Here is a 19,073-nt window from a genome sequence, read left to right as displayed (position 1 = left end):
GCCATGATGGGATTGTAAAACTTGATATTAACAAAGTAAATACACTATCTCCCGCTCAAATATGGCGGCCCGCTGGAAGCCGCCTCCTACTCCTTCTGACCCAACCCCTTTTGCGTTTCGTGATTGGGTCTGCCCCAATCACGAAACGAGGTGCGAGGGCAGGAGTAGAAAGAACGTATAGCTCCGCCCATTACACCGCGTGGCTTTTGTTACCTACTTATTCACAAAAAGTAGGCGGGACTTCGGTCCCCGCCTCTTTTATGTGAATGATGGGAAGGGGCGGCTGCCAGAAACCGTTGTGGGACTCCTGATTGGAGGAGGAGTCTTCAGCCTCACACCCATGCTCTATTCCGTCACTCCACCTGTCACTGCTCCGACAAGCAGGGGGGGCATAGGTATCCCGCCTATTCTCCTCTGATAGGCAGACAGCGCCAGTAAACCCCGCCTGCCACTCGTGGTCGGAGATTGTGGCTCGGCCCATGCTCTTGGACCTCTTGAGTAACTCCTAATTATTGGGCGGAGTCTTTTGGCCCCGCCTCCCGATCGTGCCTCAAGAAATTCCTGACTGTGGGGCGGAGTGTCTTGGCTCCGCCTCTCGCTCGTTGTCCTTCGGTAACTCTCGAGTGGTAGGCGGGGTGTTCGGTGGGCCCGCCCCCTGAGCGAGCTCCGCTTACCGCGGAATCTGACTGGTGGGCGCAGTCTAACGACCACGCCTCTCGTGACCAGCCAGTAACTCTTGACTGGTGGGCGGAGCCTCCCGTGGGCACGGCCCCTGCTCGCGCTTCGCATCCCGCGGACCCTTGAGCCTGATCACTCAACGTTGGCGCTCGTGAGAGCTGCAGGCCCCGGAGAGAGCGGAGCTCGAGCCCCCTCTATGGCCGTAGGGGACGAGCCTTCGGGCCCCGCCTCGGGCAGCAGCCGCAGCACCGACAAGGCCCTGGAGGAGGCCGCTGCCTCGGGGACGCTCAGCCTGTCCGGCCGTAAACTCAAGGAGTTCCCTCAGAGTGTGCGCAATCACGACCTGTCTGACGTCACGGCCGCCGGTGAGTGACGTCACATGATCGTCCAATGGTCTCACACACTCACTGTAACTTTCAGGGGGAATACTGCCCACTGGGCTGTGTAGATAAGACTATATTTAACTTTGAAACTCCTTACTTTTGCACTGCTTTGTGCACATCACCACTTCTTGTGACCACCATAGAGATTATAGAGAACTGATTCCTATTTCTTAAAGTGCATTGCTTGCCCCTGTTGCATATTATGAATTATTATGCTGATTGTGTTTATAGCATACTGATGACTTTTTTTAGTCTGTCTTGCAGAGTACTTATTATTTTTTGTGGACTGATTACTTTTCACAGAGTATCGAATTAAGTTTAGGTTTGGGAATATTGCTTTCAGTGTAAATACATTAATGTTACTTAAGTAAGTGTTTAATTACGTTTGTAACGGATTGTCCACAGTAATTAGATTAATCATTTATTTGTGTATCCATTACTTTTTATTTTTCTTGTTACTTTTTGTACTGAGTGGAAATTGATGTCGTAATAATTACTTTTGCTTCAAAATCGTCAGAAAATATGTCATGCTTTGATTAATTTTGCAACAAAGGTGTCATTGCCGTCAAACTGAACAATTATTTGTTTAGCACTGGATGGTCCTTGTTGCCTCTACACACTTGATTGCTTTTACTCCACAAACAGATCAGTCAACGCGTTTCGTCCTAATGCAGGACTTCTTCAGGGCTGTTGATTATAAACAAATAGACATACATGTCTAAAGTGTGTTTCCTTTTTCTGAAAGTGTTGTTTCCTGGAGCTGTGTCGTGCTGTAGTAATATTTACTCTGCCTATAGACTGATGTGTCCCTGCACAGTATTGAATCCTTGTACAGATGAAGAGTTCCTCCTCTTAGTACAAAGCGGGGGCTGGTGTTACTGTGAATACAAGAGCATGGATCCCCCTTGCTGGAAGGTTCTTCAGTGCAGATTGTTTTTCAGTGGCTCTGAGTATACACTGCTCTGCGGCCTGCTGACCAGGTTCACCCTTTACACTTGGCATACAAGATATCGGCAGAAGTTGCTTTGGTCTGAGATTCTGTAGTTATTCTCAATTCCTGTAAAGTACAGACCCAGTAATTATGCTAGTGTAGCGACCGGATTACAGTAATAACTGCTGATTACCTTCTCTGCATTGACTACGTTTTATCTACTAAAATTGATTTTTTGTCAGATTTAATAATTCGTGAAGTGCTGGTCCTGCATCTAAACCCTTCCTCTGCTCAGATCTTAGGGCTTTCTACATCAATTGACCCCTCCAACAGAGTCCGCAATGTGCTGCGTGTGCTTTAGTTATCTCTGGTTTGCCTCTGCGCACTGTGTGTGCATCCGTGTCCTCTCTGAAGGTGTGATCTGTGATTTGTTTTTGTTTATGACCTGTGTTCCCTATGAACAACTGACTTGTGCTGGGTGCCATTTAGTTGATGAGAAGGCTTCAGGGCCCTTGACAGTTGGTCTTTCATTACATCGTAGTGTTTTGTTACTTGTCACATATTCCCATGGGCTCTACAGATGGCGTGATGTCATCTTGGACAGTGTCACATGATCTTGTGACTTCATAGTTTTCATTGCTTCTGACAGGTTCGCATGCTCTTTACCCCTCTACAGATACTTAGATGTCACGTGGCCTTGTGATGACATTTTACTCATTGCTTCTCACAGATTTTCAGGTTCTCTACACTTCTGCAGTTGCTGTGATGTCATATGACGTAATCCTTTTAATGTATTCTAGTACTGAACCGATCTTTCTCCTGCTTTAGATGGAGTGGGGTACATTCTGTCCCACTCATGTAAAGTTCTGCTGATATCAGACACTTGCATCAACATCCAGTGAGCATTTGTGTGCGATGTGTTGATGGAAGCAAGACTCCGCATTGTTGTGACTGTATGGTTGCTGGGGCCAGTGGGGGCCTTTTGTGATTGCCTCTGCTTTTACGTGGAACGTGATGGAGGATAAGGTACAGCTTCCCCCATTGGTTGGACGTGTATTGCCTAGATTCCTGGAGCTGAAGGGTGGAACCCTAGGCATTGAAGTATGGGAGGATGGAGACATGGTTACCCTTAAAAATTCTACGAGGAGCTAGCATGGGATTGCTGATCAGTCCTTCCTGAATACTGCCATTTTGATGATGGTAGCAGATAGCGCTGGGTCCTCCTACTATGTCAGGGGACAGACTTTACTAGGCAGGTCCTGCCCTTCAGTCTTTCTCTGAGTGCTCCTTCAGGATGGCTGATAGCCAGGTACAGTCTTCACACTTCGTGCTCATGTTTGGCAAGCTCCTGCTTGGTACCAGCTTGGTCATTACCTGCTGCAGGGCCATCACCTTGCATAAAGACTCTGCACTGCAGCCATTGAAAGACATTTGAAAAAGAAGCACAACAAACATGTCCTTGCGTTTTTAACAGTGCTTCAATTTCTCCTGTTTGGAAAATGAATATGAAGGCGGGAGTCAAACCATCCCACTCTGTTCCAGCTCCAAGTTCTTTTTGAGCAAGGAAGGGAGTGGGCTGTTGAGTACTTAAAGGGCAGACTTTTTCCTGGGGTTGAAGCGGTTTCTGGGTGTGTAACCAGTTCCCATTTGAGCTGTGAGTGGTCCGCTAGCCTCGCTTCTTAGCATGCATCTCTGCCCTGCGCCTACCAGTTCTACCCCTAGAAGCTTTTGGCTGTCCTCGCTACCTTGAGAGTCAAGCTCCAGAAGAGTGAACTTAGTCTGGTTTGCAGAACCACAGTAGGACAGACACCGAGGCAAATTCTTGGGTTATGTAAGTGCATAGGGAAGTTATAGAGAGCACATGGGCTGGACACTCGTCATTACGAGTTCCCCATCATCATGATGGTGGCTTCACTGTACCCAGGGATCTTTAGTACCAAACATCTCGTCTTTATAAGTCCTCTCTGATGCCAGTGGTTGATTTATTAATAAATGCGCACAGGGGACACTTTGAGGGTCCCCTGAAAACCTACCGAGCACTGGTGGGGTCTGTGACTAGTCTTAGCTAGCCTGTCACCAGCGACATGTTTCTTACCTCCTTACTTCATGGGGTGAGAGCCCGCACTCTCAGAGGCCAGGAACAGAGCCTGCTCTGGGCGAAGGTACTTCACACCTCCCGCAGGCCGGAATGACATACCAGGGCTGGAAGCTTCAAAGGCGATGCCGCCTTTTAAATGCAACCCAGGCATCTCCTAATAGTGGAGGATGCCAACCACCCTGTCCTGCTCCTCATTTGGCGGGAGGACCGGTGGGAAAATTAGTCTGTTTAGGAAGTGTGCCCACATACGGCCAGCATCACCCCTAAGGATTTAGTGTATTGGGGCTGGGTGGGTGCACTCCTAGACTGCTTTGAAGTCCTGCACTGGGGGAGCAGTAGGCTCCTCTGTGCATATGCCAGCTGAAACCGGTTCAGGGGCTACCTGTCCCTGCTCTGGCGTGAAACTGGACAAAGGGAAGTGGGTGTAACCACCCCCTACCCTGACCTTCCCAGAGGAGTGGTGATAGAGCTAGTCCCTCCCTTTCCTTTAGTATAAGTTAGGGAATCCTTACCATTGCAAATCAGATATCCCTGGAAGACGCTCTACAAGAATCCTACCTGGCCTGGTCACCCCTGTCTGCCCTGTGCGCCCCCCCCCCCCCCTCCGGCCATGACCGAGGCCTGGTCACCCCTGTGTGCCCCCGGACATGACCTAGGCCTGCTCACCCCTGTCTGCCCTGCGCCCCCCCCCCCCCCCCCCCAGTGCTGATAACTTCTTTGTAGTGCTCCTTACTTCAGTGTTGTGTTTGTTAAAGGTTGCGCGCTGCAACTAGACCCCTTGTGTATGAAGCACTTCCTGGATTACTGAATCTAGCATAGAACGGCACTTACTGTTTTCAGATATATTTTTTTAATGTGTGATTTTGTTAGACCAATGGTTACTCCTGTCCACTCCTGCCACCGCCCCCTTCTCCCCGGGGCTTCCTGTGTACATTACACAACCACAGACTTCAGTGCTTCCTTTCCTGTTCACTGGCCTTAGGCTGCAGCTGTTCAGCAGCCAGTGAGGGCATTTCAAATGCAACCATCACTACTCATGCGCCTCCAGGCGCACACCCCACATTCCGGGGGCCAGGATCTCGGCCGATACCAGATATCCACATTGAATAAGGGTATCGGGCGATAGTTCTTCCGCTCAGTGGAGTCTTCGCTTTCTTTGGTACTGTAGCTACAACCCCTTGTTGGAGAGTTGCCCCAGGGCGCGGGTATTGGCCCTCTGTGGAAGCATCGGCGCTAGCATGGGCGCTTCTGCAGTTCTTTATTTCGACCCCTGGCTCGGTCGTCCGGTCTCGAGAGAGTCTTTTAATTTTCGCAGCTGAGCTACTTATCTTGCCTGCATGTCATCCTTCCGCAGGGGCGTGACCCACACTTGTGGGTTTCCTCTTGGCTTCCACCCTGAGGACTGCACTGTGCACTTTTAGAGCCCTGTGCTTAGCTGAGCAGTGGGGAATCTTCGTTGCCATCCCGGCTTTCCCACTAGACATTTGTTTGATTTGTGGCGCATCATTACCTTTCCCTACCTTGTGCAGATCCTCGATGTGCCAGAACCGCGAGGGCACAGGAGCCGAGGACTCCCTGGATTAGCACTGTATCAAACCCCAAAATCTGCTTTCTGTTGGGTTTTGTCACCCAAGAGGGCCTCCCCCCTTTGTGCTGCTGTTTTAACGGCTTATGGAGTAGAATGTGGGGGTAAGCAGGCTTGGTTGATGCCTTTTTTTGGAAAAAGAGACATTTATCAGTGACTCTCGGTTCCAGATTGCAGCTGCAATGTAAGAGAGAGCCCTTTAGCATTCCCGATTCTGGAAGCTTTAAAAAGTCCCAGATGTGCTCAGCGCCAGGAGTGAAAACCAGAGTACTGCCTGTGCAGTGCCAGCCAGCCCCCTGACCCACACGAAGAGTGATGCTCACGTCTATAATAGATAACGTATGATAGCACGAGCTTCCAGGGTCTGGAGAGGTGATGGGCCACTGACCTGGAGCGAGTGAAGCCATACATTCATTACCTATGTAGCTATGTTCAGGGCTATTAGAGGCCCTTGCGTCAGGCAGATGGGGAGTGTTTCCATAGTCTGAGAGCTGGTGGCCATAGACTAATGCCCTGGTAGTGGGGGGGGGGGGGCAGGGATCCTCGCGTGTTGTCTCTAACTTAATTGTCATTGATTGTTGGTTCCACTCCTGGGTCTCCATTGGATGGTAGGATGGTCTGCGAGTCATCACTGTAAACATAACCTTGAAATCCAGAAGTTTGAGCCATGCACACATGAAGCATGGCGTATGAGCTGGAAACAGTTGGCTGGAGTAAGGATCTCTGGGGGACTCTGCCCTTCACAGAACCACAGGCAGATATCAATGGAACAGGAGGCCACAGACCAAACTGTATTGGAAAACAATCGTATGTGTTCTGCTCAGTCTCACACTGTATATTGTCTGGAAATGAGGCGGGACTGGCTATTCAGTGTCAACACCCGCTGAGAAGTCATTCATTACCAAGGATGTCAGGCTGTTCTGAAAAGTATTGAGGGCAAACTCTGCTCCGCGAGCTGGGTGAAAACCCACCTGTGTGAAATACAGAGCTTGGGACTTCCTTAAATATGGCTGTGGGTTCTTACCTTAGCCAGGGTTTCAGGGCAAGAAATGGAGAAATCAATTGGAAATATGATATAACAAGACTCATCTGAAGAGTATCTTCGCTTACACGAAGTTGCTAGAATGATGGCGCAACCATGTTGACCGTTCTCTCAAGGTATTCACTCGTGCTGCGCCAGGAGAAAAACCTGATGCTCAGGAAATTGCCATGTAGGTACGATCCGAAATGTTAGTGTGCTGAATCTTGGAAGGCTTTGTCTGACTAGACTGGGGTAGTGTTGAAGGAGTGCCCAGCCGTTGTGTCGTCAGCATTAGGAGTCGGCTTGATAAGAGAACAAACCCATGGCCCTTCACACATATGATCTGACACAGTGAAGTTAGTTTGCAAATGTGAAGGATGTGATAAATCTAACCAAGTTAGAGAGCTCCTCTTGTGGTTGAGAGCATCAGTTCTGCCTTGACAACTCTCTCATGAATGATCCAGGAAAGCTTCCTCTTGGCCTGCCCATTATTGGTAATAATTGTTTGCATTTAGCAGAATGGCCACATCTCCACCAAACTTGTGAAATTTAGGTCTCGCGCCTATGTTGCAGCACTGCTCGCGCAGTGAGAGACCTCTTGTACGGGGTTCTGAAATCGAGCCAGGAATCGCACACGCTCGTGCGTGTGCTTTTCCTTTTGTGCCCCGCTATTGGCCTTTGCTTGCGTCTTTTTTTATTAAAGACAGCACGCAATTGGCCAAAGGCGGGCGCATTGCTCCGCCCATGGCCTATTGGTGTCTATTACGTGCACCAAAGGCCATGTGGTTTCAATTATCGTGCCGAGACACGGGCGCGATAATTGAAACCACATGTTTCGCTGTGGCGCGGGCGCGCACCACTAAAATAGCCTGTTTTTTTTAATTTTTTATTTTTATTATTTTTTACACAATAGTGATCGCTTTCACTGCTGCTTGTTCTACTGATGGTTTTGGGACATGAGTGGCCAATCGCTCATTTTAAAACACGTTCGGCCTATATCATTGGTGAATTAATTCGGTATCTGGCAGGAGGGATGGCATGCTTGCCCTGCACCAAAATGATTCCGAACAATGGAATTTGATTCTATCTCTTATGCTTCTTTGTATTTCTTCACTTCCCTTCTTGGCATTGATGATTGTAGCGGAGAGTCACTTCTGGCTGGACCACAAGACCTTTGCAACAGACGCCGATAGGTGGAGCCATAAGAAGAATGCGGTCATTGTCGAAGTACGGCAGAGCATTAAAGTCCCTGGTGGTGGTTTACCACCTTTTAGCTCAAAAGTATAATGCGGTCAGACAGTAGCTACTACCCCTGGGATAAAATGGCAGCATCTTCATCCGCACGTGCCCTCTGGTCTTAGTCATCGTGAGAGGGAGGAGCCAAAGTTCCCCACTTCAGGAAGGAATGGGATAGTGGTGAAAAGAAGGACAAAAAAACTGCCTGGGAGTTAGACCCAAAAAGAGTAAGCGGCCATTTACTGGAAAACAAAATAGAACTGGAGGTACTGTGTGAAAATAAAGCAGTGAGGAGAACTATTAAATCGACAACCGCGTATTGTTTTTCAAGCAACAAATAGCAGTTTCCAAGCAGTTTGGGTAAAGACCTAGCTAATGCCTTTTGCTAACCTCGATGATAGGTTTTTGCCAATGTCTCAAAAGGGCAGACACGTAACTAGACCAGACTTGTCCCGTTGCTTGATTCAATAAGATAAAGGAATTTTACAAACTGTAAAGTATGTTAGTTCGTGCACTGTGGCTTGGTTATTCATTATTGTAGTCGCTGCATGCTTTGTTTTTATGTTCTCTGAGCTGTTTTTTATTCACTGTAATTATTTTAATTCGTTAATACAATTACTTTATAATTAGCAAAGAATAACTAAGATTGTAAAGCTGCCATGGGCACAGCTAAAAGAAGGAATTAAATAAAGGGGATTGGACCAAATTGTCAACTGTATAAAATAACATCAGGGCTTAATAAACTACAAGGAACACCTGCTGGCATCAGTGATGGAGCTTCAGCATGGCCCAGATGTTGGAGTCCACATCAGCGATGGCTTCCAGCCCAACCCTTCTGTGCTCACTCCAGGTGGGCGAGGCTAATCTGGGGAGTCGGATAGTTTCTTTTTTTCATGGTATTGGCTGCCTAATTTTATGTAAAATACAACTTTTTGAAAGTAAGCTGTTAAAATTAGATTTTTCCCCCAAGACTGGGCGATGAAGGACAGGGCCCCGTGGTTGCTATAAAGTTTTAAGAAGAATCTGTCTTGTTTGGCAAGTGGGCAGTACTTAGTGCCACTTTTATTGAATTGTATGTATTTGTATGTATTTATTTCTTGGCCTTTTTCCTGATCAGGTGGGCTGCAGAAGGGAGCACTTTTTTTCATCTCTGCACAGTATGTCTTGGGCAGCGCGCAACTACATTGCTAGAGATAGTCAAGTGCGAGAAGCGACTGTTTGAACTAAATGTTTGAGACAATGGCTTCTTTGTGGCATATACTGGTTATTGGCTTTTGAAAGGCTGGACAAGCCTTGTACAAGACTGCAAACTGTACCATTTTGAGATCCCTAATAACCATGCCCTTTCTCACACCCTGCACCGCATGTGAGAGCCAGTACCTTTACTCCACGTACGCGTCAAGCGCGCGCCACGCTCCGCCGGGCTTGTCTTGTTGTACTGTCACTTTAGATCGTATTTTAACGAGTAACGTGCAGGAGAAGGGATGTGCACGTGTAGGGCTAGCGCCGCGTTTTTTTTTTTGAATATAAAAGCTTCCATGTCAATTACAAGCAAAACAAAGCCGTGGCTGGTAACACGCTATCCTTTAAACTGTAATTCATTTAATTACAAGTGAGAGAATGACGCACAAAGGAAGAAAAACGCGTGCAAATACTGAAACGCAGCATACTCACTTTATAGTGCGCCATACCACCCCTTGAGCTGCCAGCCGCCACCTTGGCTACTACCACTTTGGCCACTGCGCTCGTATGTACAGTGTTTGTTGCCACTTGTCGCCTCAGCTACTGCTTTGCCAGCGTTCACGCATGCGTAAGCCACTGCCTCACTCACTCACACCTGCAGCTCTAAAGAGAAGGCGGAGGAGTAAATTGACAAACTAGACCACATACTACTAAATAGCCAAACAGGCGTGAAGGCCATATTGGATGTAGCTTTACTTGCTCCGTGATTAGCTACCCAAATGACCTTGCGGACATGTCCCTTTTATAGGAGTTTGTCAACTAATGCTTCATCTTGCCCACTGAGCTCCCATAAAAGCAACTGGAGAGAATTGTGATTAAGAGTAAACGAGCGGATTAAGAGGAGCCGGGTTCTTCGCTGACAGTCACTATCAATCGTGCAAGCAGACGTGGCTGGTAACACGCTACCCTTTAAACTGCAATTAATTTAATTACAAGTGAGAGAATGACGCACGAAGGGAAAAAACGTGTGCAAATACTGAAACGCAGCATACTCACTTTATAGTGCGCCATACCACCCCTGAGCTGGCAGCCCCCACAACACTTTTCACCCTGGACTCTACATTTAAATAGCCGCAAGCGTTTCCAGGCAGGGCGGCAGCTACAGCTAATTAAATAACTGCTCTGGTGGCTCCTTTTTTACCATCATCTCGGACTCTGCATTTATTTTCCTTTGCCAAACGATCAGCGGAGCTCCTTTCGGGGGGGGGGGGGGGGGGGGGGAGGGGTCTTTAACTTCATTTAATCTCCCCGTCCTGTTCCCCAAAATCAATTCCAGCCAGAGTGTCGTGAGATGGCAGCAGCCATGTTGAGCTGTATGTGTAAAGGGCGGCAGCTACATGCTACAAGTAAGTGACTTAGTAATTAAATAGGAGAATTTCTTTTCAGCATGAATTTAAATGTTTTTCATCGTGGTTGGTACTTTTGTGAGCTCCGTGATAATGTATGAAATGATATGTCTGAGCTGCTTTGTATGTGTTCTGAGGAATTCTTTTACCTTCTGCAGTGTTTATGTTCACGAGGACTTCTAAGAAACATTGGCATCTCTGCAACTGCATGTCCAAATGTAGTTTTTTATAGCGCGAACTCGACCCGAAGGTACTGGGGTGCTTTACATGAGGGACAGTTACATTACACAAGGACACATTTTTTTTTGGTAGGCCTGTGGAGATTAAGTGATTTGCCCAGAATCACAGAAGCATTTGCAATGTAATGGGTCTCGCATTACTGAAAGTTTGAGCTATTGGTGTTTCTAATAGTTCCATTTATTGTTAGCAACGCCAATAGCTCAAACTTTCAGTAATGCGAGACCTATTGCATTGCAAATGCTTGTTGAAAGATTCCTCTTCTATGTTGAGATTGCTTTCTAGCTCTTGCCGCTCTCGTCCCTTTGTTTCAGCCTGTGCTTCATGCCATTCCGGAGAATTCCTTCTCAATAGTCGGATGGATTTCTAAATCCTGATCCTTCCACCCCTTCGGTGCAGCCTTCATATCGTACCCCTTCTGGAAAATGGACTCTGAATCAAAGTTACATGTCTTGGCTTTGCTTCACCCCCCACCTTCTGTTTTGCCTTCGGTTCATGCTTTTTCGAATGAATGTCCTCTGTACCCTAGATACCCCCCCCCCCCCCCCCCCCCAGTCTTTTGGATGAGCTTTCAGCTCCTGCCCATCTGGAGGATGTCATTCTCTATATTCTTAGGCTGGTTTCTGGATTGTTGCACTCCCTGTTCTTTAGGTTGGGCCATCTGTTTCTGCTCCCTCTGGAGGGTGTCTTCCTCTGTATTCACAGTTTTCTTTCTAGATCCCACCATCCCCGTCCCTTCGGTTCTGTCCATGACCCTCTGGAGGGTGTCTTCCTCTGTATTCACAGTTTTCTTTCTAGATCTCACCATCCCCGTCCCTTCGGTTACGTCCATGACCCTCTGGAGGGTGTCTTCCTCTGTATTCAGTTTTCTTTCTAGATCCCACCATCCCCGTCCCTTCGGTTCTGTCCATGACCCTCTGGAGGGTGTCTTCCTCTGTATTCACAGTTTTCTTTCTAGATCTCACCATCCCCGTCCCTTCGGTTCCGTCCATGACCCTCTGGAGGATGCCTTCCTCTGTATTCACAGATTGCTTTCAAGATCTCACCGTTTCTTCGGTTACGTCCATGACCCTCTGGAGGATGCCTTACTCTGTATTCACAGTTTTCTCTCTAGATCTCACCATCCTCGTCCCTTTGGTTCAGTCCATATGCCCTTTGGAGGATGTCTTCCTCTGTATGTAAAGATTACTTTCTAGATCCCACCATCCCCTTCCCTCCGTTTCAGGCTCAGTAATGCCCTTCTGACAGATGTCTTCTTCTGTAACCATAATATGCTTACCAGATCACACCCTTCCCCTTTGTTTCATCCTTCAGTTCTGATCTATTTAAGGATGGTGTATTCCTGTATTAAGCGTTGGGTTTACCTGACCCCGCTCTTCCCCTTGGTTCATCCTTCAGTCTTTCCCTTCTGGAGCCTGTCCTTCTTTCTCTGTATTCAGAGTTTGCTTTCAAGATGGTGTCACTGCCACATCTTTGTTTCATCCTTCAGTTCTTGCTTCTTTAAGGATGGTGTATTCCTATATTGATTGAGCATTGGGTTTCTGGACCGTTGAGTTCCTTGGCTCAGCCGTCAGTACTTCCCTTCTGGAGCTTGTCCTGTTACCTCTGTATTCAGAGTTCGGTTTCTAGATCCCGTCACTGCCAGCTCTTTGTTGCACTGTTCAGTCCTTACCTCTTAAGGATGGTGTATTTGAGTTGGGTTTCTAGACCCCGCTCTGTCCTTTCCTTCTGGAGCCTGTCCTTCCTCTCTGTATTCAGAGTTGGCTTTCTAGATCCCGTCACTGCCACCTGTTTCATCCTTCGATCCTTACCTCTTTAAGGATTATATATTCCTCTATGTATTCAGAGTTGGGTTTCTGGACCCTGCTCCTCCCCTCAACTGAGCTTTCAGTTCTTCCATTCTGGACCCTTTCCTTCCTCCACTGTATTCGGAGTTTGCTTTCTAGATCTTTGTTTCATCCTTGAGTCTTTCTTTGAGGATGGTGTAATCCTATATTTGTTTAGCGTTGGACCCCCACACCTCCTCGGTTCAGCCTTCAGTTCTTCCCTTCTGGAGCCTGTCCTTTCTCCTCCTGTACTCAGTTTGCTCTCTAGATCCTTTTACTGCCTCCTCTTTGTTTCATCCTTCAGTCCTTCTTTGAGGGTGGTGTAATCCTGTATTTATCTTAGCGTTGGGTTTCTGGACCCCGCACCTCCTCGGTTGAGCCTTCAGTCCTTCCCTTCTGGAGCCTGTCCTTTCTCCTCCTGTATTCAGAGTTTGCTTTCTAGATCCCTTTACTGCCTCCTCTTTGTTTCATCCTTCAGTCCTTCTTTGAGGATGGTGTAATCCTGTATTTATCTTAGCGTTGGGTTTCTGGACCTCCGCACCTCCTCGGTTGAGCCTTCAGTGCTTCCTTTCTGGAGCCTGTCCTTTCTCCTCCTGTACTCAGTTTGCTTTCTAGATCCCTTTACTGCCTCCTCTTTGTTTCATCCTTCAGTCCTTCTTTGAAGATGATGTATTCCTGTATTTATCTTAGCGTTGGGTTTCTGGACCCCGCACCTCCTCGGTTGAGCCTTCAGTCCTTCCCTTCTGGAGCCTGTCCTTTCTCCTCCTGTATTCAGAGTTTGCTCTCTAGATCCCTTTACTGCCTCCTCTTTGTTTCATCCTTCAGTCCTTCTTTGAGGATGATGTATTCCTGTATTTATCTTAGCGTTGGGTTTCTGGACCCCGCACCTCCTCGGTTGAGCCTTCAGTCCTTCCCTTCTGGAGCCTGTCCTTTCTCCTCCTGTACTCAGTTTGCTCTCTAGATCCCTTTACTGCCTCCTTTGTTTCATCCTTCAGTCCTTCTTTGAGGATGATGTATTCCTGTATTTATCTTAGCGTTGGGTTTCTGGACCCCGCACCTCCTCGGTTGAGCCTTCAGTCCTTCCCTTCTGGAGCCTGTCCTTTCTCCTCCTGTACTCAGTTTGCTTTCTAGATCCCTTTACTGCCTCCTCTTTGTTTCATCCTTCAGTCCTTCTTTGAGGATGGTGTAATCCTGTATTTATCTTGGCGTTGGGTTTCTGGACCCCGCTCCGTCATTCCTTCTGAAGCCTCCCTTCCTCCATTGTGTTCAGAGTTTGGGGCTGGTAACCCCCGCCCCCCCGTACAGTTTACTTGCTCCCGCGGTTCAGCAGACTCGCACAATGTCGGCGCTTGTTGTAAGCCCTGCTTGTGTTCCTAACACGTCCCATTAGAGCTGGTTCTAAAAACAAAGCGTTAGAGCCCGCACCCCCCTCCGCCAGGGGAGGGCATGGAGCCCTGCGCCCCGAAGGCGTGCTCGGCTGTGCGTGATGGATGTGTGATGACAGAAATGAAATGTATGTGAATAATAATGGGAGCGGCCGTGGTGTGATACCGAGGCATCTCCGCGCTCAGGCATTCAATAAAGGTACATTAGAGTGACGCCGGGCCGTGCAGGGTGTGTGAGAGGGGCGCCTCCCGCCATTGTATTCATATAGCGCTTACTGGCCCTGATGAGGCATCTCCGCGCTCAGGCATTCAATAAAGGTACATTAGAGTGACGCCGTGCAGGGTGTGTGAGAGGGGCGCCTCCCGCCATTGTATTCATATAGCGCTTACTGGCCCTGATGAGGCATCTCCGCGCTCAGGCATTCAATAAAGGTAGATTAGAGTGACGCCGTGCAGTGTGTGTGAGAGGGGCGCCTCCAGCCATTGTATTCATATAGCGCTTACTGGCCCTGATGAGGCATCTCCGCGCTCAGGCATTCAATAAAGGTAGATTAGAGTGACGCCGGGCCGTGCAGGGTGTGTGAGAGTGGCGCCTCCAGCCATTGTATTAATATAGCGCTTACTGGCCCCGATGAGGCATCTCCGCGCTCAGGCATTCAATAAAGGTACATTAGAGTGACGCCGTGCAGTGTGTGTGAGAGGGGCGCCTCCAGCCATTGTATTCATATAGCGCTTACTGGCCCTGATGAGGCATCTCCGCGCTCAGGCATTCAATAAAGGTAGATTAGAGTGACGCCGTGCAGTGTGTGTGAGAGGGGCGCCTCCAGCCATTGTATTCATATAGCGCTTACTGGCCCTGATGAGGCATCTCCGCGCTCAGGCATTCAATAAAGGTACATTAGAGTGACGCCGTGCAGTGTGTGTGAGAGGGGCGCCTCCCGCCATTGTATTCATATAGCGCTTACTGGCCCTGATGAGGCATCTCCGCGCTCAGGCATTCAATAAAGGTAGATTAGAGTGACGCCGGGCCGTGCAGGGTGTGTGAGAGGGGCGCCTCCCGCCATTGTATTCATATGGCGCTTACTGGCCCTGATGAGGCGTTGTAGCGCTTGGAGTGGCTGCATGGCGCTTGGATTCTACCTCCCCGAGGCCCTCTTCTCAGCTCGGCTCGGTCTGCTTCGCTGATCACTTGAAGGAAGTTGATGGTGAAGGCGGCTGTCAAAACAGGATGTGAGTAAGTGGGCTGCAGCAGCTTTGAACACTTCTGCTTTTCCAGCGGTCACATTTCGTAGCCGAGGCTGGTGCCCCATCTGTCAGAGGCCCAGATGGCATTATTAAGTATTGACTCGTTGGCACGGCCTGGGGGGGAGGGGGTCACTTCTCATTCTCCCACCATGGTCAATATCTGCCTGGAACTGGTACGTGAGGGCGCGGTCCCTCTTCTGTGGATGCCCTCTTACAGGGCTCACGGTCGAGGCTCTAACACTGGTGTTACAGAGGGGAAACTGCCTTTAAATTATTCAGTGCGTGGTAATGGAATGCGTTGTAAAAAAAAAAAACCCTACAAAATATTCCCCTCATACAGCCACAGAGGGGAAACCGCCTTTACAACAAGATTTTTACCGCGTTTTAGCTTTCCCATGCACATATATGCCTTTACAACGCATGCCTTTACAACGCATTTAAGGTAAGTTAGTGTTGTGGGGGGTCTCCCCCCCCCACACATTTTTTAATGTGTGTGTGTGTATATATATATATATATATATATATATATATCAAGTCACGTGGGGTGTTCTGGAAAAACGAGCAGCACTCGAGACACGGACCTCTTGTTCCCCAGCAAGGCATTTAATGGTATTGGCAGAACAGCAAACCAGTTCATTCAAAGGCAGCTGACCGCCACCTGACGCGTTTCAAGTCAATCTCTTCCTCAGAGGCGGTTCCGGTCAGAAGGCACAAGGCGGGCTGCAAACTCCTAATTAGCAATATCGTATGTCCTGATTGGACGGCTCTTAATGAGGCAATACGTGGCATTATGGGAGTTGCAGTCCCAACATTCCTTGTCACTTGAAATATCTGCCAAATCTCAAGCTCTGGATGAGCCCCAGCCAGCATATCTGCCATTGATCCATAGTCCGTGCTCCACAAGCAACCCCCGCTGTAACGAAGATCTGTGGCCCCCTTCACCTGGGGTGGTGCCAGCTCAGCGGCAGAACAACCGCTCATACATCAAGTCACGTGGGGTGTTCTGGAAAAACGAGCAGCACTCGAGACACGGACCTCTTGTTCCCCAGCAAGGCATTTAATGGTATTGGCAGAACAGCAAACCAGTTCATTCAAAGGCAGCTGACCGCCACCTGACGCGTTTCAAGTCAATCTCTTCCTCAGAGGCGGTTCCGGTCAGAAGGCACAAGGCGGGCTGCAAACTCCTAATTAGCAATATCGTATGTCCTGATTGGACGGCTCTTAATGAGGCAATACGTGGCATTATGGGAGTTGCAGTCCCAACATTCCTTGTCACTTGAAATATCTGCCAAATCTCAAGCTCTGGATGAGCCCCAGCCAGCATATCTGCCATTGATCCATAGTCCGTGCTCCACAAGCAACCCCCGCTGTAACGAAGATCTGTGGCCCCCTTCACCTGGGGTGGTGCCAGCTCAGCGGCAGAACAACCGCTCATACATCAAGTCACGTGGGGTGTTCTGGAAAAACGAGCAGCACTCGAGACACGGACCTCTTGTTCCCCAGCAAGGCATTTAATGGTATTGGCAGAACAGCAAACCAGTTCATTCAAAGGCAGCTGACCGCCACCTGACGCGTTTCAAGTCAATCTCTTCCTCAGAGGCGGTTCCGGTCAGAAGGCACAAGGCGGGCTGCAAACTCCTAATTAGCAATATCGTATGTCCTGATTGGACGGCTCTTAATGAGGCAATACGTGGCATTATGGGAGTTGCAGTCCCAACATTCCTTGTCACTTGAAATATCTGCCAAATCTCAAGCTCTGGATGAGCCCCAGCCAGCATATCTGCCATTGATCCATAGTCCGTGCTCCACAAGCAACCCCCGCTGTAACGAAGATCTGTGGCCCCCTTCACCTGGGGTGGTGCCAGCTCAGCGGCAGAACAACCGCTCATACATCAAGTCACGTGGGGTGTTCTGGAAAAACGAGCAGCACTCGAGACACGGACCTCTTGTTCCCCAGCAAGGCATTTAATGGTATTGGCAGAACAGCAAACCAGTTCATTCAAAGGCAGCTGACCGCCACCTGACGCGTTTCAAGTCAATCTCTTCCTCAGAGGCGGTTCCGTGACTTGATGTATGAGCGGTTGTTCTGCCGCTGAGCTGGCACCACCCCAGGTGAAGGGGGCCACAGATCTTCGTTACAGCGGGGGTTGCTTGTGGAGCACGGACTATGGATCAATGGCAGATATGCTGGCTGGGGCTCATCCAGAGCTTGAGATTTGGCAGATATTTCAAGTGACAAGGAATGTTGGGACTGCAACTCCCATAATGCCACGTATTGCCTCATTAAGAGCCGTCCAATCAGGACATACGATATTGCTAATTAGGAGTTTGCAGCCCGCCTTGTGCCTTCTGACCGGAACCGCCTCTGAGGAAGAGATTGACTTGAAACGCGTCAGGTGGCGGTCAGCTGCCTTTGAATGAACTGGTTTGCTGTTCTGCCAATACCATTAAATGCCTTGCTGGGGAACAAGAGGTCCGTGTCTCGAGTGCTGCTCGTTTTTCCAGAACACCCCACGTGACTTGATATATATATATATATATATATATATATATATATATATATATATATATATATATATATATATATATATATATATATATATATATATATATATATATATATATATATATATATATATATATATATATATATATATATATATATATATATATCCATATCCAAAAACACAAGGTTGCCCTATTTCAAGAACGCCAGCACAATTGCGAGTTACTTCCTCATTTATTGCGGTCACAAACACAGCATGTTGACTTCCCCATTTCGGGCTCCTGCCCTTTCTCAATGGTCAAACACAAAAGCCCCGGCAGCTGTGAAGACTTTATACCAAATTGTCCCGCCCCTTTAGGACTTCGTAATGTATGATGGGACTGGTAGTCTGTATATTTACCAAGTGGTTGCTTGATCGGGTTTTCATGCCACAAATTTCATTCCCCAAGTGGGTTTCCATGGAAATCCGGCACTTCTGTGTCTGAGAATATCACATACCGCAATACTGGGCACTCGCAACTCCAACGGCACTCGAAAGTTCATGTGCCAGGTCCGCTCTGGAAAACCCGATCAAGCAACCACTTGGTAAGTTCATAAGTTTATCAGCCCATTGTACAGGAACTTCCATCATTTGTTAAAGATACCAGTCACTTCCTTCAGATTATTGAAAAATTAAACCAAACCTACACATTTGATGATGATGCTCTTCTGGCTACATTTGATGTGATGTCATTATACACCAATATGCCACACGAGGATGGGCTTATGGCATTATCTGAAGCTCTTAATAAAAGAACTGTGAAAAAGCCATAAACAAATGTGCTTACAAACTTTGCAAGAGTTATCCTTAAATCCAACAATTTTACATTCAATGGTAAACACTATCTGCAGATACAAGGGACTTCCATGGGTACTCGGATGGCTCCATCCTATGCAAATATCTTCATGGGCAAACTAGAGAACTGTATACTTGCTACTTCTAGCATCAAACCACTGGTATGGCTACGATACATTGATGACATATTTATAATATGGAATTCAGGAAGTAGAACATTGGAACAATTTACAGCTTATATCAACAATATCCATCCTAGCATCAAATTTACCAGCAGCAATACTAAACAGAAGCCTCATCTCCCTTTTCTGGATGTGCTACTCACCATTCATGAACACAAAATCACAACGGATCTGTACCACAAGCCGACAGATGCTCACTTGTATCTAAACTGGACTTCATGTCACCCACACCGCACTAAACTGAGCATCATCTACAGCCAAGCACTCAGAATAAGACGCATCTCCCGCAATGAGGAAACCTGTAAAGACCATCTACAGGAGATTGCTGCATTATTTA

At 48.0% G+C, this 19,073-nt stretch overlaps 1 protein-coding gene across 2 annotated transcripts in view; it reads left to right on the top strand.

Moving 5' to 3' along the window:
• Positions 1 to 804: 804 nt before the first annotated feature.
• Positions 805 to 19,073, top strand: part of LRCH4 (leucine rich repeats and calponin homology domain containing 4) — a 553,531-nt gene continuing 535,262 nt past the window's right edge. For both annotated transcript variants that reach the window (XM_085638321.1, XM_085638320.1), the window contains exon 1: positions 805 to 1,043. In XM_085638321.1, the coding sequence (XP_085494447.1) occupies positions 875 to 1,043 (169 nt within the window). In that variant the 5' untranslated portion in view covers positions 805 to 874. The remainder of the gene's footprint in view (positions 1,044 to 19,073) is intronic.

This window comes from Triturus cristatus, chromosome 12, assembly GCF_964204655.1.
Source record: "Triturus cristatus chromosome 12, aTriCri1.1, whole genome shotgun sequence".
In the NCBI taxonomy this organism is placed as follows: Eukaryota; Metazoa; Chordata; class Amphibia; order Caudata; family Salamandridae; genus Triturus; species Triturus cristatus.
The sequence above is the reverse complement of the archived record's forward strand: the minus strand, read 5'-3'. Positions and strand labels throughout refer to the sequence as shown.